General features: G+C 34.6%; 1 protein-coding gene across 1 annotated transcript; it reads right to left on the reverse strand.

The window, feature by feature from the left end:
• Positions 1 to 2,730: 2,730 nt before the first annotated feature.
• On the reverse strand, positions 2,731 to 11,777 carry LOC141309288 (eukaryotic translation initiation factor 3 subunit B). The gene is made up of 19 exons (XM_073832566.1): positions 11,561 to 11,777; positions 10,971 to 11,163; positions 9,630 to 9,749; positions 8,516 to 8,573; positions 8,298 to 8,426; positions 8,059 to 8,216; positions 7,500 to 7,631; positions 7,338 to 7,404; positions 7,202 to 7,248; positions 6,495 to 6,705; positions 6,331 to 6,403; positions 6,120 to 6,242; positions 5,948 to 6,026; positions 5,719 to 5,857; positions 3,882 to 4,007; positions 3,720 to 3,797; positions 3,509 to 3,617; positions 3,304 to 3,416; positions 2,731 to 3,204 (listed from the first exon to the last, which is right to left on the reverse strand). The coding sequence occupies exons 1-18, from the start codon at positions 11,661 to 11,663 to the stop codon at positions 3,316 to 3,318; spliced, it is 2,046 nt and encodes a 681-aa protein (XP_073688667.1). The 5' UTR covers positions 11,664 to 11,777; the 3' UTR covers positions 2,731 to 3,204; positions 3,304 to 3,315.
• Positions 11,778 to 15,929: the final 4,152 nt, after the last annotated feature.

Raw genomic sequence — 15,929 nt, forward strand, 5'->3', positions numbered from 1 at the left:
ACCTCCATAACTTCAATAAAACGTACATTTTAAAGAGGAAAAAGACCACACTCTGAAAAGTGCCACAGAATAACGATTAATAGTTTACGTCAAAATGCAACAGTTGGAACCGCAACCACAATAAAACTTTAACCAGCATCCTCAAAATGAAATTCATATGACTTGTTCATACGCAACAATATGTTAATTATAACATACCAAACAGAGCTTATGAGGCCATTTAAATGTGAAGGGTGTGTGAAATGGGAAAAGTGAAGGAAATGAATTCTCTATTAGCCCATCTAGACCAGGGGCCAGTTGCATAAACATAGCCATGTTAGAAATAGTTTGACCAACTAGCAGTTAGCCAAGAGGTAGTCTTACAAAATGAGTCTTACTTTTCTGACTCAAATTGGGCTAATCTATCTTTATGTAACTGACTTTAACTAACTTTTTAAGACTAGTCTACGTTTAAGCAACCGGCCCCAGAACCAACAAGGGCCGAGGCAACCTTCCAAGATGGGCAAAAGATGACTTAAATTATATTTTAAAAAAAAACAGGTTTTACATACAACTGTCAATTGTATGTAAAACCTGGATATGAGGGTATTTTAAAAAAAAAAATTTTTTTTAATGAACCATTTTCTATAGTTATGCCTAGCTCTGAAATATTTTATTAGATAGAAATATACATTTGTGGTGAAAAATGGTGTAGATGTGTACACAAAAATTGATATATACAGTACAGACCAAAGGTTTGGACACACCTTCTCATTCATTTGTTCAAACTTTTGGTCTGTAATGTATATTTTTCTGTTTATTAAAGTTTTTACTCTACATTTGTGCAGTTTTCAGTGGGTTAGTGATATTTTTTAAATATATATAAATTAATAAATAATTTTCTTTAAATGGGTTTTTATACAAAAACTGCTTTTTTATGTAAAATTCACTTTATAAAAGACCCACATTTCTAACTTTAATTAATGGGGATAACATGGATAATTTCACATGGTTTAGTGTAAGATTTTTGCCCATCTTTTGGAAAATCCAGTTTTTAAATAAAAAAAATAAAAAAACTACAAATAACTTTTACCAGTAGGTGGCTGCAGAGCTCCACTATTTGCTATTTGCCATTTGACCACCTGAAAGATATTTTTTCACAAGTTTTTTCAGCTGAATTCATATCTACAGTACAGATCAAACGTTTGGACACACCTGAATGAGAAGTAATATACATTTTTTGGGAGAAAACTAAATAGTGTAGACATGTATCTTTAAACAAAAATGCTACAAAAAATAAAATAAAATAAGATACAAGTTTAAAAAAAAATCAAGATGTAAGGAGATACATTCCCTCAACTGCAAATAGTATGTAAAACGTGGATATATATGAGGTTATTTTAAAAGTGTGATTTTTAAATTTGGAAAAGTCATAGAAATTAATCAATTCTTTATAATGAACTATTTCTATAGTTATGGTTAGATCTGAAATAATTTGAGGCAGAAATTACAAACACAAAACAAAAACAAATGAAAAATCAAGATGTAAGCTGATATATTCATATTCATCCTGGGTATTTTAAAAGTATAATTTTTAGACTTAGAAAAGTCATGGAAATTAATAAAGTCTTTTCATAATTAACCATTTACTATAGCTACACCTAGATCTATAAAATATTTTATGAGGTAGAAATACATGTGGAAAAAGTGCAAGACATGTTTCTTTACACAAAAGCACACCAAAGAAAATCGAAATAAAAGTTAAAAATCAATATGTAAGGCCATATATTTAAAAAAAGTGTGGTTTTTCGATATGGAAAAGTCCATCAAATCTTAAAGTAATAGTATTTTTCATAATGAACTATTATGTATAGTTATGCCTAGCTCTGAAATATTTTATGAGGTGGAAATATACATTTGTGGGGAAAAAAATGAAAAAGTGTAGACGTATCTTTACACTAAACTGAATATATGAGGGTATTTTACAAGTGTGATTATTAGACTTGGAAAAGTCATGGAAATGAATAAAAGCTTTTAAAAAAGTAATGGTCTTTTTCATAATGAACAATTTTCCATAGTTATGCCTAGCTCTTAAATGTTTTTTGAAGTATAAATACACATTTATGGGGAAACATTGTGTAGACATGTTTCGTTACACAAAAATAGTACAAATTCAAAATAAGATAGACTACAGGTTATAAAGCTAATACATGTATTCCCTCAACAACTGACAATTTTATGTAAAACATGGATATATGAGGACTTTTTTTTTATATAAGTGTGACAAAGTTACTAGACTTGGAAATAAAATATTTAAATACCCTTTTATACCCATTTTCTATAGTTATGCCTAGCTCTGAAATATTTTATGAAGTAGAATAAAATATACATTTGTGGGAAAAAAGTAAAATAGTGTAGACATGTATCTTACACAGAGATATAATATGAAAACATTGCAATCTGATTAAATGTGCTTATTCATATTTTAAATGAAAGAATTAAACTACTTGCTCAGAGAAAGAAATGTTTAAATGTAAATGACAGATGTTAGCGGTCAATGAGTGAGATGTCACATAATACTACATTTATAATCCATCTATATTTGCTTTGGAATTTCCCAAAATCCCAGATATTTTTACAGTACAAAAACATTAAGTGCAGCCAAAGTGCTCCAAGTGAAACAAAAGTTTTGCAACCATATGCATCTTATTCTTTTGCTTTAAGTTCAACAAAACAGAAGACCAACAAACATTTGACTTTCAGTTAAACTTTATTCCCTTGTTGTGCATTTAATATCAGGTAATCTGAATGGAGGAGGATACAGACCACTGTAGTGCCATTTTCGCACACTAGAGTACAAGTTCGCCTTTTGGAAAATCTTAGGAAACCAAATGCTTTCCTTCTGTGAGATGATGTAAAAACTGTTTTTGGCATACTGTGCCATGGTAACACCCTTACGATGAGGTAGATCAACCAAAGGCAAGAACGAGAACGCGTTGCGATCAGATCCACCAAGAACAGGCCGGAATGACGTGGGGAGGGCGGCTTCTCCCAGAGCTGGATGATTCTGCTCAAAAGCAGCAGTCAACAGTGGCACAAAATTCTCCTTCTGCAGCAACCAGAATTAAAAGGCACTTGACAGATGATAACAAGGAAAACTTTTATAGGGGGATCCCTCAATTTTTCTTCAATGCTAGTCCACACTCCTCCACTAAAAATCGGAAACTAAAAAAAAAAAAAGAAATAAAAATTATGATTGTGATAAGGTATCTCAAATAGCATTTCAGAATCACATCACTGCGCGCGCACACACACACACAGTACCTGCTGTTGGAATTACAGATCTCCGATGGGAATAATTTCTTCATTGATGAAAAACTCAATGGTCTCTTCCTCCCAGTCATCGACATTGCTGTCCAGCTCATCAGTGTCCACACCTAGGAAAGATCATCCCAAAATGTCAACCAGACTGAATGAATAAACCGTTAAAACAGAAGCATTAACAAGAGCTGCTCTCTGCATTAGTTACCTCCTCTGAGCTCAAGGCGGAGAGGTCTCTGCTCGTTGTAAATGTCGGTGGCTGTCTCACGGTACTTGCGATACTCCTCCATCATGCCACGCCTCTTGTCCACCAGTTCCTGTAAAGCACAAAGCACTTATTTGAATTGGAGCACTGACTGTTGATCCACGTATTAATGCTGTGTGCATCTTAGGAGGAAAGCAGCAGATCAATTTCATACCTTTGAAGCCTTGGACTGACTGAGACGATCTTTCTGCTCGAAGATCTTGGAGTATTTCTTCAAGTCCTTCTTAATGAGCTGTGGACAAATGTAAAGTGGGATTAGAGTTCACTCTGCTTGGCAAGAGTAAGGAGAGCAAGCCTGCATCTGACCTCTTCTCACCTTTATTTGCTCTTGAGTCAGGAGAGAGGGTGGACGGGGCCTCCACAGCAGCTGGCAGAAACGGTCTTTGTTGTTCTTCTGCAGCAGACGGCCCTGGAATGTCCACAGCCAAAAGGCATTGTCCACCTAAATTACAAAAAAAAAAAAAAATGAATTTATACAAAGGCATCTCATATGCATTTTCAACCCACATAAATGAATAATAAACACCAGATTCTCATCAGATTCTCTGAATGAAATCCAATACTTGTTTCTAATTCATTTTGTGATGCCAAAATCTATTCTATTTAAAAATCTAGATCTATTTTGCTCTACGATGTCACACTTTCTCACAAAATGTGTTTCGTAGCAGTTTTGTAAGGTGCAGTCATTTTATAATACCTCTTAAAGGGACAGTTCACCCAGAAAATTTTTATTCTGTTATTAATTACTCACCCTCATGTCATTCCAAACCCATAAGACCTTCTTTCATCTTCAGAACATAAATTAAGATATTTTTGATGAAATCTGAGAGCTTTCTGACCCTGCATAGACAGCACATCAGTAAAACAGGTCTTTGGAAGGTCTTTGAAAGCTCTTGGATTTCATCAAAAATGACAGAATTTGAATCAATTTATGAAAAAAAATTTTTTGTGTGTGAACTCTCTCTTTAAATCACAACAAAACGTGATTCCTATTGTCCTATGAGCCAGCTTACAACTATTTATTCAATTCTGAACTGATTATCACATGAATAATTCTGAAAACCTTATTTTATGCCTAATAAAATAAATGTTATACAGAATTTGACAAGAAAAAGCAAACATGATCCAGATGTTTTCTTCTACATCTGTGGGTGTTTCACCATTTTGAGATTCAATGGGAGGAAATCGTATTTCTAAATTTGCATTTATGTAAAAGTTTAGATTAACTTGTTTAACACAGATCAACTCCTTTACACATTGTAAGTTTAATTAATGGTACATTTGAATACTTGTTTTTCTCATTTAAACAGTAAAAAAAATGTTTATTGATTAATGTGTTTACAATAAGGTGCAATTTGTTAACATTAGTTGATGTATTAACTTGAACAAACAATGAAGTATACATTTATTGCAGTATTTATTAATCTTTGTTAACGTTAGTTTAGTAAAACATAATTTATTGTTTGTTCACAGTGCCTTAACTAATGTTAATAAACAACTTTTGATTTTAATAATGCATTAGTAAATACGGAAATTAATATTAAGGTTAATAAATGCTGTAGAAGTATTGTTCATTTGTAGTTCATGTTAACTACTGAAACTTATTGTAAAGCGTTACCGATATTTTTACCTCAAAAGTTGTATTTTTTTTACTGACCTTAAACTTTTGAAGGCTAGGGTAATTAAATAATAAATATAATACATGTGACCCTGGACCACAAAACCAGTTTTACAAAGCACAGGTATATTTGTAGCAATGGCCAAAAATACATTGTATGGGTCAAAATTATGTATTTTTCATTTATGCCAAAAATCATTATGATATTAAGTAAAGATCATGTTCCATGAAGATATTTTGTGATTTTCCTACCACAAATATATATAGAAAAATTTTAATAGTAATATTCATTGCTAAGAACTTCATTTGGACAACTTTAAAGGCAATGTTTCTCAATATTTAGATTTTTTTGCACCCTCAAATTCCAGATTTTGAAATAGGTGTATCTTGGCCAAATATCATCACATCCTAACAAAGCACACATGAATGGAAATAATTTTTTTCATCTATCAGATGATGTGTGTAATCTTAATTTTAAAAAAGGACCATTATGACTGGTTGGTCCTGGGTCACATGTAATTATTTGCAAAATCACCTTATGACTCCACCAGGAGACCGATGTCACAACATATCGTCCGGTGGGGTCCCATTCTACATCTGAGGCCATGTAGTGCTCTGCAATGTTCATCAGGGTGCAGTCCGACGTGTCCACGAAAGCAAGAGCTCCATTCATGCTACAGAGTGAAACAGAAAATTATACAGCTGAACCACTCTAAAAGAAAGTACACACACACACACACAAAACACATTCAATGAGTACAGACCTCCTCAACCCAGCCAAGACCAAAAACTGCCCCTGTGGACTCCAGAAGATGCTGTTTGCCTGTTGCTTGTCAAACATTTCTGAAACAATACATTTTTGGGTTAATTTTTAAATCATGTACATATATAAAAAATACATGCCAAGAATAATACATTCAGAATGTAAACACTTACTTATTAAGTCAATTTTGCCATTGCTCTTCACATGGTAGAATGACGCATTGATTCGGGGAGATTCACCATGTAGCACAGCAAATTTGCTGCCATTTGGTTCCCAAGCAAAGGCAATGATGCCCTCTGTAAAAGAAATCAGAAAGAAAGGTATTAAAGACAGTAAGAAACAAGAAAGGGCAAAATTATTGAGATCCTCAAGATCTTTCTTTACCTTTCATCTCCACCACATCCACAGGTACCTGCTTCTCTCTCATTCTGAAGATCTCAAAGTTGGTGACGATGCCCTAAGGTAGAAAAGAAATGAAGCAAATCCGTGAAGCGGAAACATTTAAGTTTAGTGTCGAAGCACAATTTGAAAGCATGCAGCTCTTATACCTGTGTTCCTTTAGGTGTCCTGTCCACCTTCACACAGAGATAGTCTCCATTTTTCTGCCAGTGAAGCTTGCAGTCCACAACATTAAACAGGTTGCGGACTCTGATCTCGTTCCTGGATGGAAGCTGCATGAGTGTCACCCTTGCTGGGATGTCCTTATCCTCAGGAACCCAGAATGCAATGATATTATCACCAGGTGACCAAGAGAAATCCCTGAGGACATAAAATACATTTTACATTTAAATTTGCCCTGCAAAAATTAAATTAGTACTTATTTAATCAGCAAGCATGCATTAAAATTGACATTGAAGACATTTATAATATTACAAATATTTTGGTTTGAATGCTGTTCTTTTGCATTTTTTGTTCATCAAAGAGTCACAAACAACATACTACAGTTTTCACAAAAATGTTAAGAAGCGCAATCATGTTTCATGAGTAGCAAATCAGCATTTCTGAAGGATCATGTGACACTAAAGACTCGAATGATTGTGAAAATTCAGCTTTGACGTCACAGGAAGACATTACATTTCAACATATATATATATATATATATATATAAAATAGAACAGTTATTTGAAATTGTACTAATTGCTTCAACATAATTTTTACTGTTTTTAACTAAACGAATGCAGCTTTGGTGAACATAAGAGACTAAAACAACAAGTTTGTGAACAGTAGTGTATTTATGTTTTTTTTTTTCACTCACTTGATTCCATTTATCTTCAAACTCTTCTTGTCCAAAAGACCCATCGACTAGAAAAGTAGAAAATGAGATGTGTTAAACAACTGAACTCCGAGGATTCTCAAACCTTGTACCTCTATCACATTCACAGGACACTTACTGGTGTCTCATAGATGCTCAGCGTGTCCAGCGTCATTCGGGCAAAGAACTTCCCATCTGGACTCCACCTGAACAGAACAAGTTCACGGTTATATTTATTGTAATATTATAGTTTGACTATAACAGAATGGTACAACATGCCATGAAAATCCCTTTTTCTTACTTGAAAATTGGCCAGTGGGCAGAGCTTTCACAGTGAAATCCTCTTTTCTTCTGTCCTGTGAGAACATCCCAGATGATGATCGCCTGCGGGTCGTCTTTAGTGTCCATAAGAGGGCTGAATGTGACAACATATCTGCAAAAACCAATTGCATTAAAAATGTGTAACAGCAAGAATTAACTGTACCTAAAATATTGTCCTAGTTTAAAGAATGAACGATTTATCTGCTATAATTTGGTTATTTTGACATGGTCACCATCGACTGACGACCAGCATTTTTAACTAAAACAATTAAAAAATATATATAACTTAAAACAATAAAATAAGCATTAACAAATAAAATAAAATGTTTGTGGTCCATTTAAGTTAGTTTCAAATAAAATGAAAACAGAAAATACTATGTGTCACCAGGTGCTAGTATAATATAAACAAAGACAGTATTTTGTTTAGTAAATTGAGTAAACATTGTGCATAAAATGTAATAATTTAGGTTTACTTATATTTATTAAATAAATATAAGTACATGTTGGTCAAACACAAAAATGACCCCATTTCAACAAACCTCTCACAGGGTGAGAAATCAATGAGCTGAACCCCCTGATGACTGAACCTCTGGATCTGCTTGAACTTCTCACCGCCCCAGAGAGCGATGCCTCTCTGATGGAATGTGGCCAGATAGGTGCCTTTCGGAGACCAGCGCACGTATGTCTCGGTCCAGCGCTACAAGAAAACAAAAAGATATTCAACACCACGCATAGCCACATAATTATTCATATTTTAAAGATGAATGGGTGCACTCACCGCTCTCTCCTCTACTTCAATAGGCTCCTTGACATCATTAGCAAATATGCCTGTCCTTTCACCAGAGTCGTAGATTACGCTGTACTGATCACGACAGTCAGGATCCTCCAACCAGTGACGCAGATTTCCCTGAAAGCAAAAGACCAAATGTCAAACAAATAAGCAGATTTAAATTAAATTACACACAATCAGAAAAGCTTTAAAGCATAACTACTCACAAAATCTTTAAAGGGTTGCTTCTCAGGAGCTTCCCACTCATCGCAGATTGACATGTACCTACAGAGATGAGAAATTTTTGATTAGTGCTGAAGGATAACATCGATATTTATCATTTTTTAATAAAAAAAAAAAAAAAAAGTGTATAAAAACGCCTATAACACTAGCATTCTCTATTCTTTTTCTAATCTACCAACTTTTTTTGTTTTGTTTTTTATTAAAAAAAAGATCCTCCAACACTAACATTCTCTATTCTTTTTCTAATCTAACCTGTTTTTTGTTTTTCATTTATTATAAAAAAATGACACTCTAACACTAGAATTATCTGTCCTTTTTTATTCTTTTGACTTGTTTTATTTGTATTTAAACAACAACAAAATACTCTAACACTAGCATTCCCTATTAATTTTCTATACCATCTACTTGTTTTCTTTTTACTTGTATAAAAAAAAACTTGCTAAATGCACTGCGTTAGGCTAACGTGGACCACAAAACCAATCATAAGGGTAATTTTTTTTTTTTACAATTTCCATCGATGCATGGTTTGTTAGAATAAAACAATATTTGGCCGATATACAACTATTAAAAACTAGAATCTGAGGGTGCAAAAAAATCTAAATATTGAGAATATCACCTTTAAAGTGAAGTTCTTAGCAATGTATATTACTAATTAAAAATTCAGTTTTTATATATTTACGATGACATTTACAAAATATCTTAATGGAACATGATCTTTACTTAGTATCCTAATGATTTTTGGCTATTGTTACAAATATTACTGTGCTACTTAAGACTGGTTTTGTGGTCCAGGGTCACAAATTATTGCTTATTTGTTGGTTTTTATTGCTTCAATTTGTAAGTTGCTTTTGGATAAAAGCATCTGCTTAATGACTAAATGTTAAAATGTAATGCATTGGCTGATTTTTTTTTTTTTCTCTTTGCCAATAAGTGTCAGAAACAGGACTTTTATTCTGACTATTCATTTAATATGTTAAAATTAAATACCTGCTCTCTAACATAGTGGACTCAGCAATCAACAAATGCATATCGGTCAACCTCTATTTCAGATGCAATCAATTATTCACAAATGCCGTCACACAATTAAAGATAACATACTTGTCAAAGTCTGTGAACAGGTTGACACGGAAAGTGTGCTGCTTGTCCAATTTGTAGCCATCAGCGTTCTTCACAGCTTCAAGAGCGTGACTTGGTGCAGAATACTCCAGGAAAATGTACCTGTGAAGATAAAGCACATTAATTATTACAATTGAAAGACTAGAACTACGATGTATAGGCTAATTTGGTGTTTGTTTGTTTTTATTTATGGGCGGAGCTTATGTGGTGGCAAAAATATTACAGTCTATAAGTCTATGGAAGCCATGGAATAAAAGAAAAAAAAGGTATATTTGACATTATATTTCAAAATTCTGATTTTTAATCTCACTGGTAAGAAAAATCTACTTGTCATTCTCTTTTCCTCTCAGCTTAGAATCATGAGCTTATATCCCACACTCCCAGGGTCCTTTTCTCTCAGAATTGACAAACTTTCCATTGTCGAGTTAAATCGAGTTATAAAGTCCGAACTTGGAGATATAAACTTGCATTTGTTAAAAAAAAAAAAGTCAGAATTGTGAGATAAAATAGTAAGTGTGTGACATAAAATGTTATAGGTTTAAATAGTCATTTTCAGATTTTTAATCAGAAAAATTAACTTGTCATTCTCTCTTTTCCCCTCAGCTCAGATTCATGAGCTTATATCCCAGACTTGTTTTTTTTCCCCTCATAATTGACAAAACTTTCTCTTGTTGAGTTAAATCGAGTTATAAAGTCCGAACTAGGAGATATAAACTTGCATTTGTTCGAAAAATGGCAGAATTGTGAGATAAAACAGGTAAATGTTACATAAAATGTTACATGTTTAAATAGTATTTCATTTTGGAACTGTAGGGCTAATATAATGTCTCCTATGAACTCCATATCTGGATATTATTTAGACAAATTACTTGCATTAAATTTATGCTTTAAAAATAATAATTGTAAAATAATCATAGCAGGTTTCATCTTTACTGTTTCTGTTTAAAAATCTGTGATTTGCTTTAAATGGCGTCTTTGACGACAGTATGTTATATAAATGATTTGCATTCCAATTCTGACATCCAAAAACTCTATTGTTGAGCCTTTCTCTTATTCTATTACTTTTACCCGTTTCACTTCACTTGTTACCAGTGTTTTTTTGCAGGTGACGTCTACTCCAAATTGGTCTGCTTCCATATCAGACATCATATTAGTCAGTTTTAGCATACATAATATGTATCTATTTGTAATATATTACGTAATATATGTCCTTTTTTTAAATATGTTTTCTATGGCCAAACAGCCATAAAAGACCTACTGGCAAAATGTCAAAGATGGTGCATCCCTACTTCCCATAACACACTCAAGCAGACCAAAAATTACCCCTTGGTCTTTCCATCTGCATCTGGATAAAATTCATTGGTGATTTTGCCAAACTTCGAGAAGATCTTGTGGATGACGTTCTTGAGTTTGTCCAGACGCTCCGGTCCAACCTGAGGGACATTATCCACCACTACGACCGAGTCGATGCCGTCAGCCTCCTGAGGTTTGTCCCTGAGAACATCCCCCAGCAGCTCTGCAGATGGAGAAATCAACCAATTAAAAGCCACATTAGCATCTTATACATGCTATGGATAAACAGATATTACAGCACTACGCCTAACTTTCTAAATTCAAGCGTAAAACAGCTGCTGAGTCAATGCAACAGCGCTACTGTGACACAAGCGCCTATTTCCCTTCAACTGATCCGAAGCTTTTGTCCTGCTCTAGCACATGCTGTACTGAAAAACGGAAGCGTTAGCTGATATAAAAGCGTTTAATCTAAAACAGAGGAGTTAGGCGTCATCATATGTTACTAAAGAATCAATCCAAAGGGTGTTCGTCTTAGTTCCGGGGTGACATATTGAGTTTTAGGGTTTAGTGAGCGAGTCGTATCCCGTTAGCAGGCGGGCTAAAGTGCAGGCCTCTCTTACCCTGATCACTGATGTCATCCACGAAATCCTCCGGATCACTGAACGAAGGCTCTTCTTCGTCGTCATACTCCATTTCGGCCTCCATGTTCTCCGTATCTCTCATTTAGAGATCGATTCCTGTCAATCTGGGTTTGTGAAAAGGCGGTGGTAAATTTCACTGCATTAATCCAGAGATTTTACTCACTCGGCCATGTGCAAAGCAGCCGGCGCCAACCACTGCGAGCGAGAGAAGGACCGTACCATGTGTGCGGAGAGCGGGTAACGGCTCTTACAGAGTGTCTTAGTGTAAATGTACACTACAAACTCAAAAGCACGTTGAAGTTTTAATTTAAAATAACTGTGTATGTCCTTATAATGATATTCATATGGCCCAAATGCGCTAAATGTGTCATTTTACTATAAAATTGGCATGCTTGACCCCTTTTATGATCAACATGGTCTTTCCCTTTGCTTATCTCCCTGTACTTCCTGTTCATGTGACAAGTACCTTCCGTCCGAATATGCGTACCGTACTTTACTACTGTAGTATGCAAAAGCTGTCAGATAGAGAGATGTTTCTATACTAGAAGGTGCACACCCTGGTGAAAAAACCAGCTAAAACCAGCCTAGGCTGGTTGGCTGGTTTTAGCAGGTCAACCAGCCTGGTTTTAGCTGGTCGCCAGGCTGGTTTTAGAGGGGTTTTGGCCATTTTTCCAGCCTGGCCAGGCTGGTCGGGCTGGTCTTAGCTGGTCAGGCTGGAAAACCACCAGCTAAAACCAGCCTGGCCAGGCTGGGAGACCAGCTAAAACCAGCTACTTCCAGCTTAAACCAGCCAACCAGCCTAGGCTGGTTTTAGCTGGTTTTTTCAGCAGGGCACGTTTACTTTTGCCTGTGACAAATACAGAAACTTGGTTCGAATGTTATTTTAGAGTGGGACGAATTATTTAATTTGCAAATATCAGAGGCTTGTTTGTGCACCACAATAGTCTCCATTATACCACCACTGCTGAAAAAAAAAACGCTAAAACCAGCCTAGGCTTGTTGGCTGGTCTTAGCTGGTTTAAGCTGGAAGTAGCTGGTTTTAGCTGGTCTCCCAGCCTGACCAGCTAAGACCAGGCCAGGCTGGGAAAATGGCCAAAACCCCTCTAAAACCAGCCTGCTGACCAGCTAAAACCAGCCAACCAGCCTAGGCTGGTTTTAGCTGTTTTTTCAGCAGGGACTCCACCACATTTTGGGTAAATGTGACCCTGGACAACAAAACCATTCATAAGGACCAGTTTTTAAATAATAAATTAATTAATTAATAAATAAGCTTTCTATTAATGTATGGTTTGTTAGGATAGGACAATATTTGGTCGAGATACAACTATTTGAAAATCTTAAATCTGAGGGTGCAAAACAATCAAAATATTGAGAAAAACTCCTTTAAAGTTGTCCAGATAAAGTTCTTAGCAATGCATATTACTAATCAAAAATTAAGTTTTGATATATTTACGGTGGTAAATTTATGAAATATCTTCATGGAACATGATCTTTATTTAACATCCTAATGATTTTTGGCATAAAGGAAAAATCGATCATTTTGACCCGTGCAATGTATTGTTGGCTATTGCTACAAATATACCCATGTTACTTAAGACTGGTTTTGTGCTCCAGGGTCAAAAATGTACAATTGTACCTGTATCCTACTGATCTTTGATGGTAAATGAGTGTAATATACCGATGTGTGCTACACGTTTTCTTCCGGTGACATAGCATTCAAATTTACTGGAAGGGTGAAACCTAGTAATGATTTGGAAATGAGACCCTTTAATCTTCGGGGGGCGACTAGGAACATTACAGGGGAGTAATTTTTCAAATACATCCTCAGGGCATGACTGCAATACACAGTTTACGTCTAGTAAATGATTTAGATCATTACTAAAACCTTAAGAAGCTATTTTGTTTGGATGTTTTCCAGCTGATTACACTGATTGACAATGACCCGTGGCAGTCCTACAGAAACACAAGGAAACTATTAAACACATTAGGAGACTGTTACGCATTGAATAAGCACAGTGGTGTATAAAGGAGATTATTGTACTCTTTTCATCCAGTAAATAAACTGGGGAGCGCCTAAACCACGGTTCAACATCTAATGAATCATATATTCACATCTGTGTGAAACTAGCCTCTGTTCCATCTATTTTGAATGCAAAGATACACTTGTGTAACCTCATCAAAAGGCCTTAATTTAAAATAATAATGACAACAACAATTATTATTATTTATTTTATTTATTTATTTGACAATGTTTGTTGGTTCCTAAAGTTAAATGTTATTTTACAGGAATAATTTTTGAATTTTTTGAAGAAGTTTTTGAACTGTAATTTTTTTTTAATGTTTTTTAGTCCAAACCTGCTTTTATTTGATCCAAAGTACAGAAAAACTACAATTCTAAAATATTCGTACTATTTAAAATAACTGTTTTCTATTTGAATATATTTTAAAATGTAATTTATTCCTGTGATTTTAAAACTGAATTTTTAGCATCATAGTCACATGATCCTTTAGAAATCATTCTTATATTCTGATATGCTGCTCAAAAAACATTTATTATTATTATTATGTCGAAAACAGCTGAGTAGATTTTGTTCAAGTTTCTTTGATGAATAGAACGTTCAGAAGAACAGCATTTATCTGAAATAGAAATCTTTTGTAACATCACAAATGTCTTTATCATCCATTTTAAAGCATTCTTGCTAAATAAAAGTATTAATTTCTATAATTTCTCCCAAAAGATTATACTGACTCCAAGCTTTTGAATGGTATAGTGTATAATGTTACAAAAGCTTTTGATTTTAAATAAATGCTGATCTTTGGTCTTTTTATTAATCAAAGAATCCTGAAAAAAATTAGTCAACTGATTCAAACAATGATAATAATAATAATAATAACAATAATAATAATAATAATTTTTTAAAACTCCTTTTTGTTTCTTTTTCCTCTTGCAATGTTTAATACCATGTTTTAAAGGACATTTTCAAGGTGGGGGCTTTTAAGTAGATGCGTCTTTACACATAAACAATAGGGGGCGCTCTTGTTGCAAGGAGTTTGAAGTTCATGTCAGTTTGTCTTCAGCTAGTGAGAAATTTCCCAGTCATACAAGAGTCAGATGATTTGTTCTCTCTGGACAAACTCTGGCCATCTGCACAATGACTAGTGTCCTTTTAGCAATGTTTTTGCGGGTGTGATTAGATTACTAACAGTAAAGTTCCTGTAGGCACATCTTTTCCAGCTAATGTCAGAGCTGACATTTGCTTTCACCCCTTAATATTGGAAAAATCACTGCTGGATGTGTATTGGAGAGCCCAACTCAGGCCTAGCAGGCAGATTAAAATAAAAGGCAGACTGAAGCACTGTTAAACAGCCTGGCAATGACTGCTGCCCTCAATTATTACTAAATATCAGCATTCAATTTTGAAGTGCAGTGAAAGTCAGCCTGGAGGAAATGTAAGTATAACACAAGTCATGAGTTTTACCTCACGCAAATAAGCCATGGTTGGCCCAGAAAAGGCACTTTGTGTGCCTAGACATTATCTTCTTCCTTGAGCAGAGGATTTGTCAAGGGTTACATGGGGAATATATTTATTGAGATGTGTCTTACCATAATAGGACCTCTTTGTTCACAGTCAAACATTAGCTCCCTCACAGGAAAGGAAAAGTTCTCAGCAACTCTTATATGACAATAAAGCCTAAAATAGCTGGCTACAAAGACGGGTGGCGTTTTTGAAAAAGATGCATCTGAGCTTCAAGTTAAAATAGTACTTACTGAGCACAGGCCCCAGTTGGGGGTAACACTTCCTCTGCCACTTAACTCTTGCATAACCTCTGTTTATTTGTCTTTGTTTGAACTTGCTCCCAAAGCCATGTGCAGGAAATGCACAGTGTGGTGACTGTTCGGTTTTTCATATATGGGAAAACAGCAGATTTAAACTTTACACACACATAAGACACCAGAAAGCTAAAACTAATAAGATACAAAAACAACACTAATTAATCTCAGATAGTCAGTCTTTTAATATATGAAGGCTATTGGCCTATATTATTGGTTCTCAACCAATGGGTTGTAACACAAAAATGAGTCATATCCTTTCTCACCACAGACAGCAGGGAATAAACAAAGCTACAGTTGAGGCCAAAAGTTTACATACACCTTGCAGAATCTGCAAAATTTTAGTTATTTTACCAAAATAAGAGGGATCGCACAAAATGCATGTACTTTTTTATTTAGTACTGACCTGAAGATATTCGACATACACTTGATTCTTAATACTTTGTTGTTTAATGATCCACAGCTATTTTTTTTATTTATTTTTTTTGGGTTAGTGATAGTTGTTCATGAGTCCCT

This window comes from Garra rufa, chromosome 1 (genome assembly GCF_049309525.1).
Source record: "Garra rufa chromosome 1, GarRuf1.0, whole genome shotgun sequence".
In the NCBI taxonomy this organism is placed as follows: domain Eukaryota; kingdom Metazoa; phylum Chordata; class Actinopteri; order Cypriniformes; family Cyprinidae; genus Garra; species Garra rufa.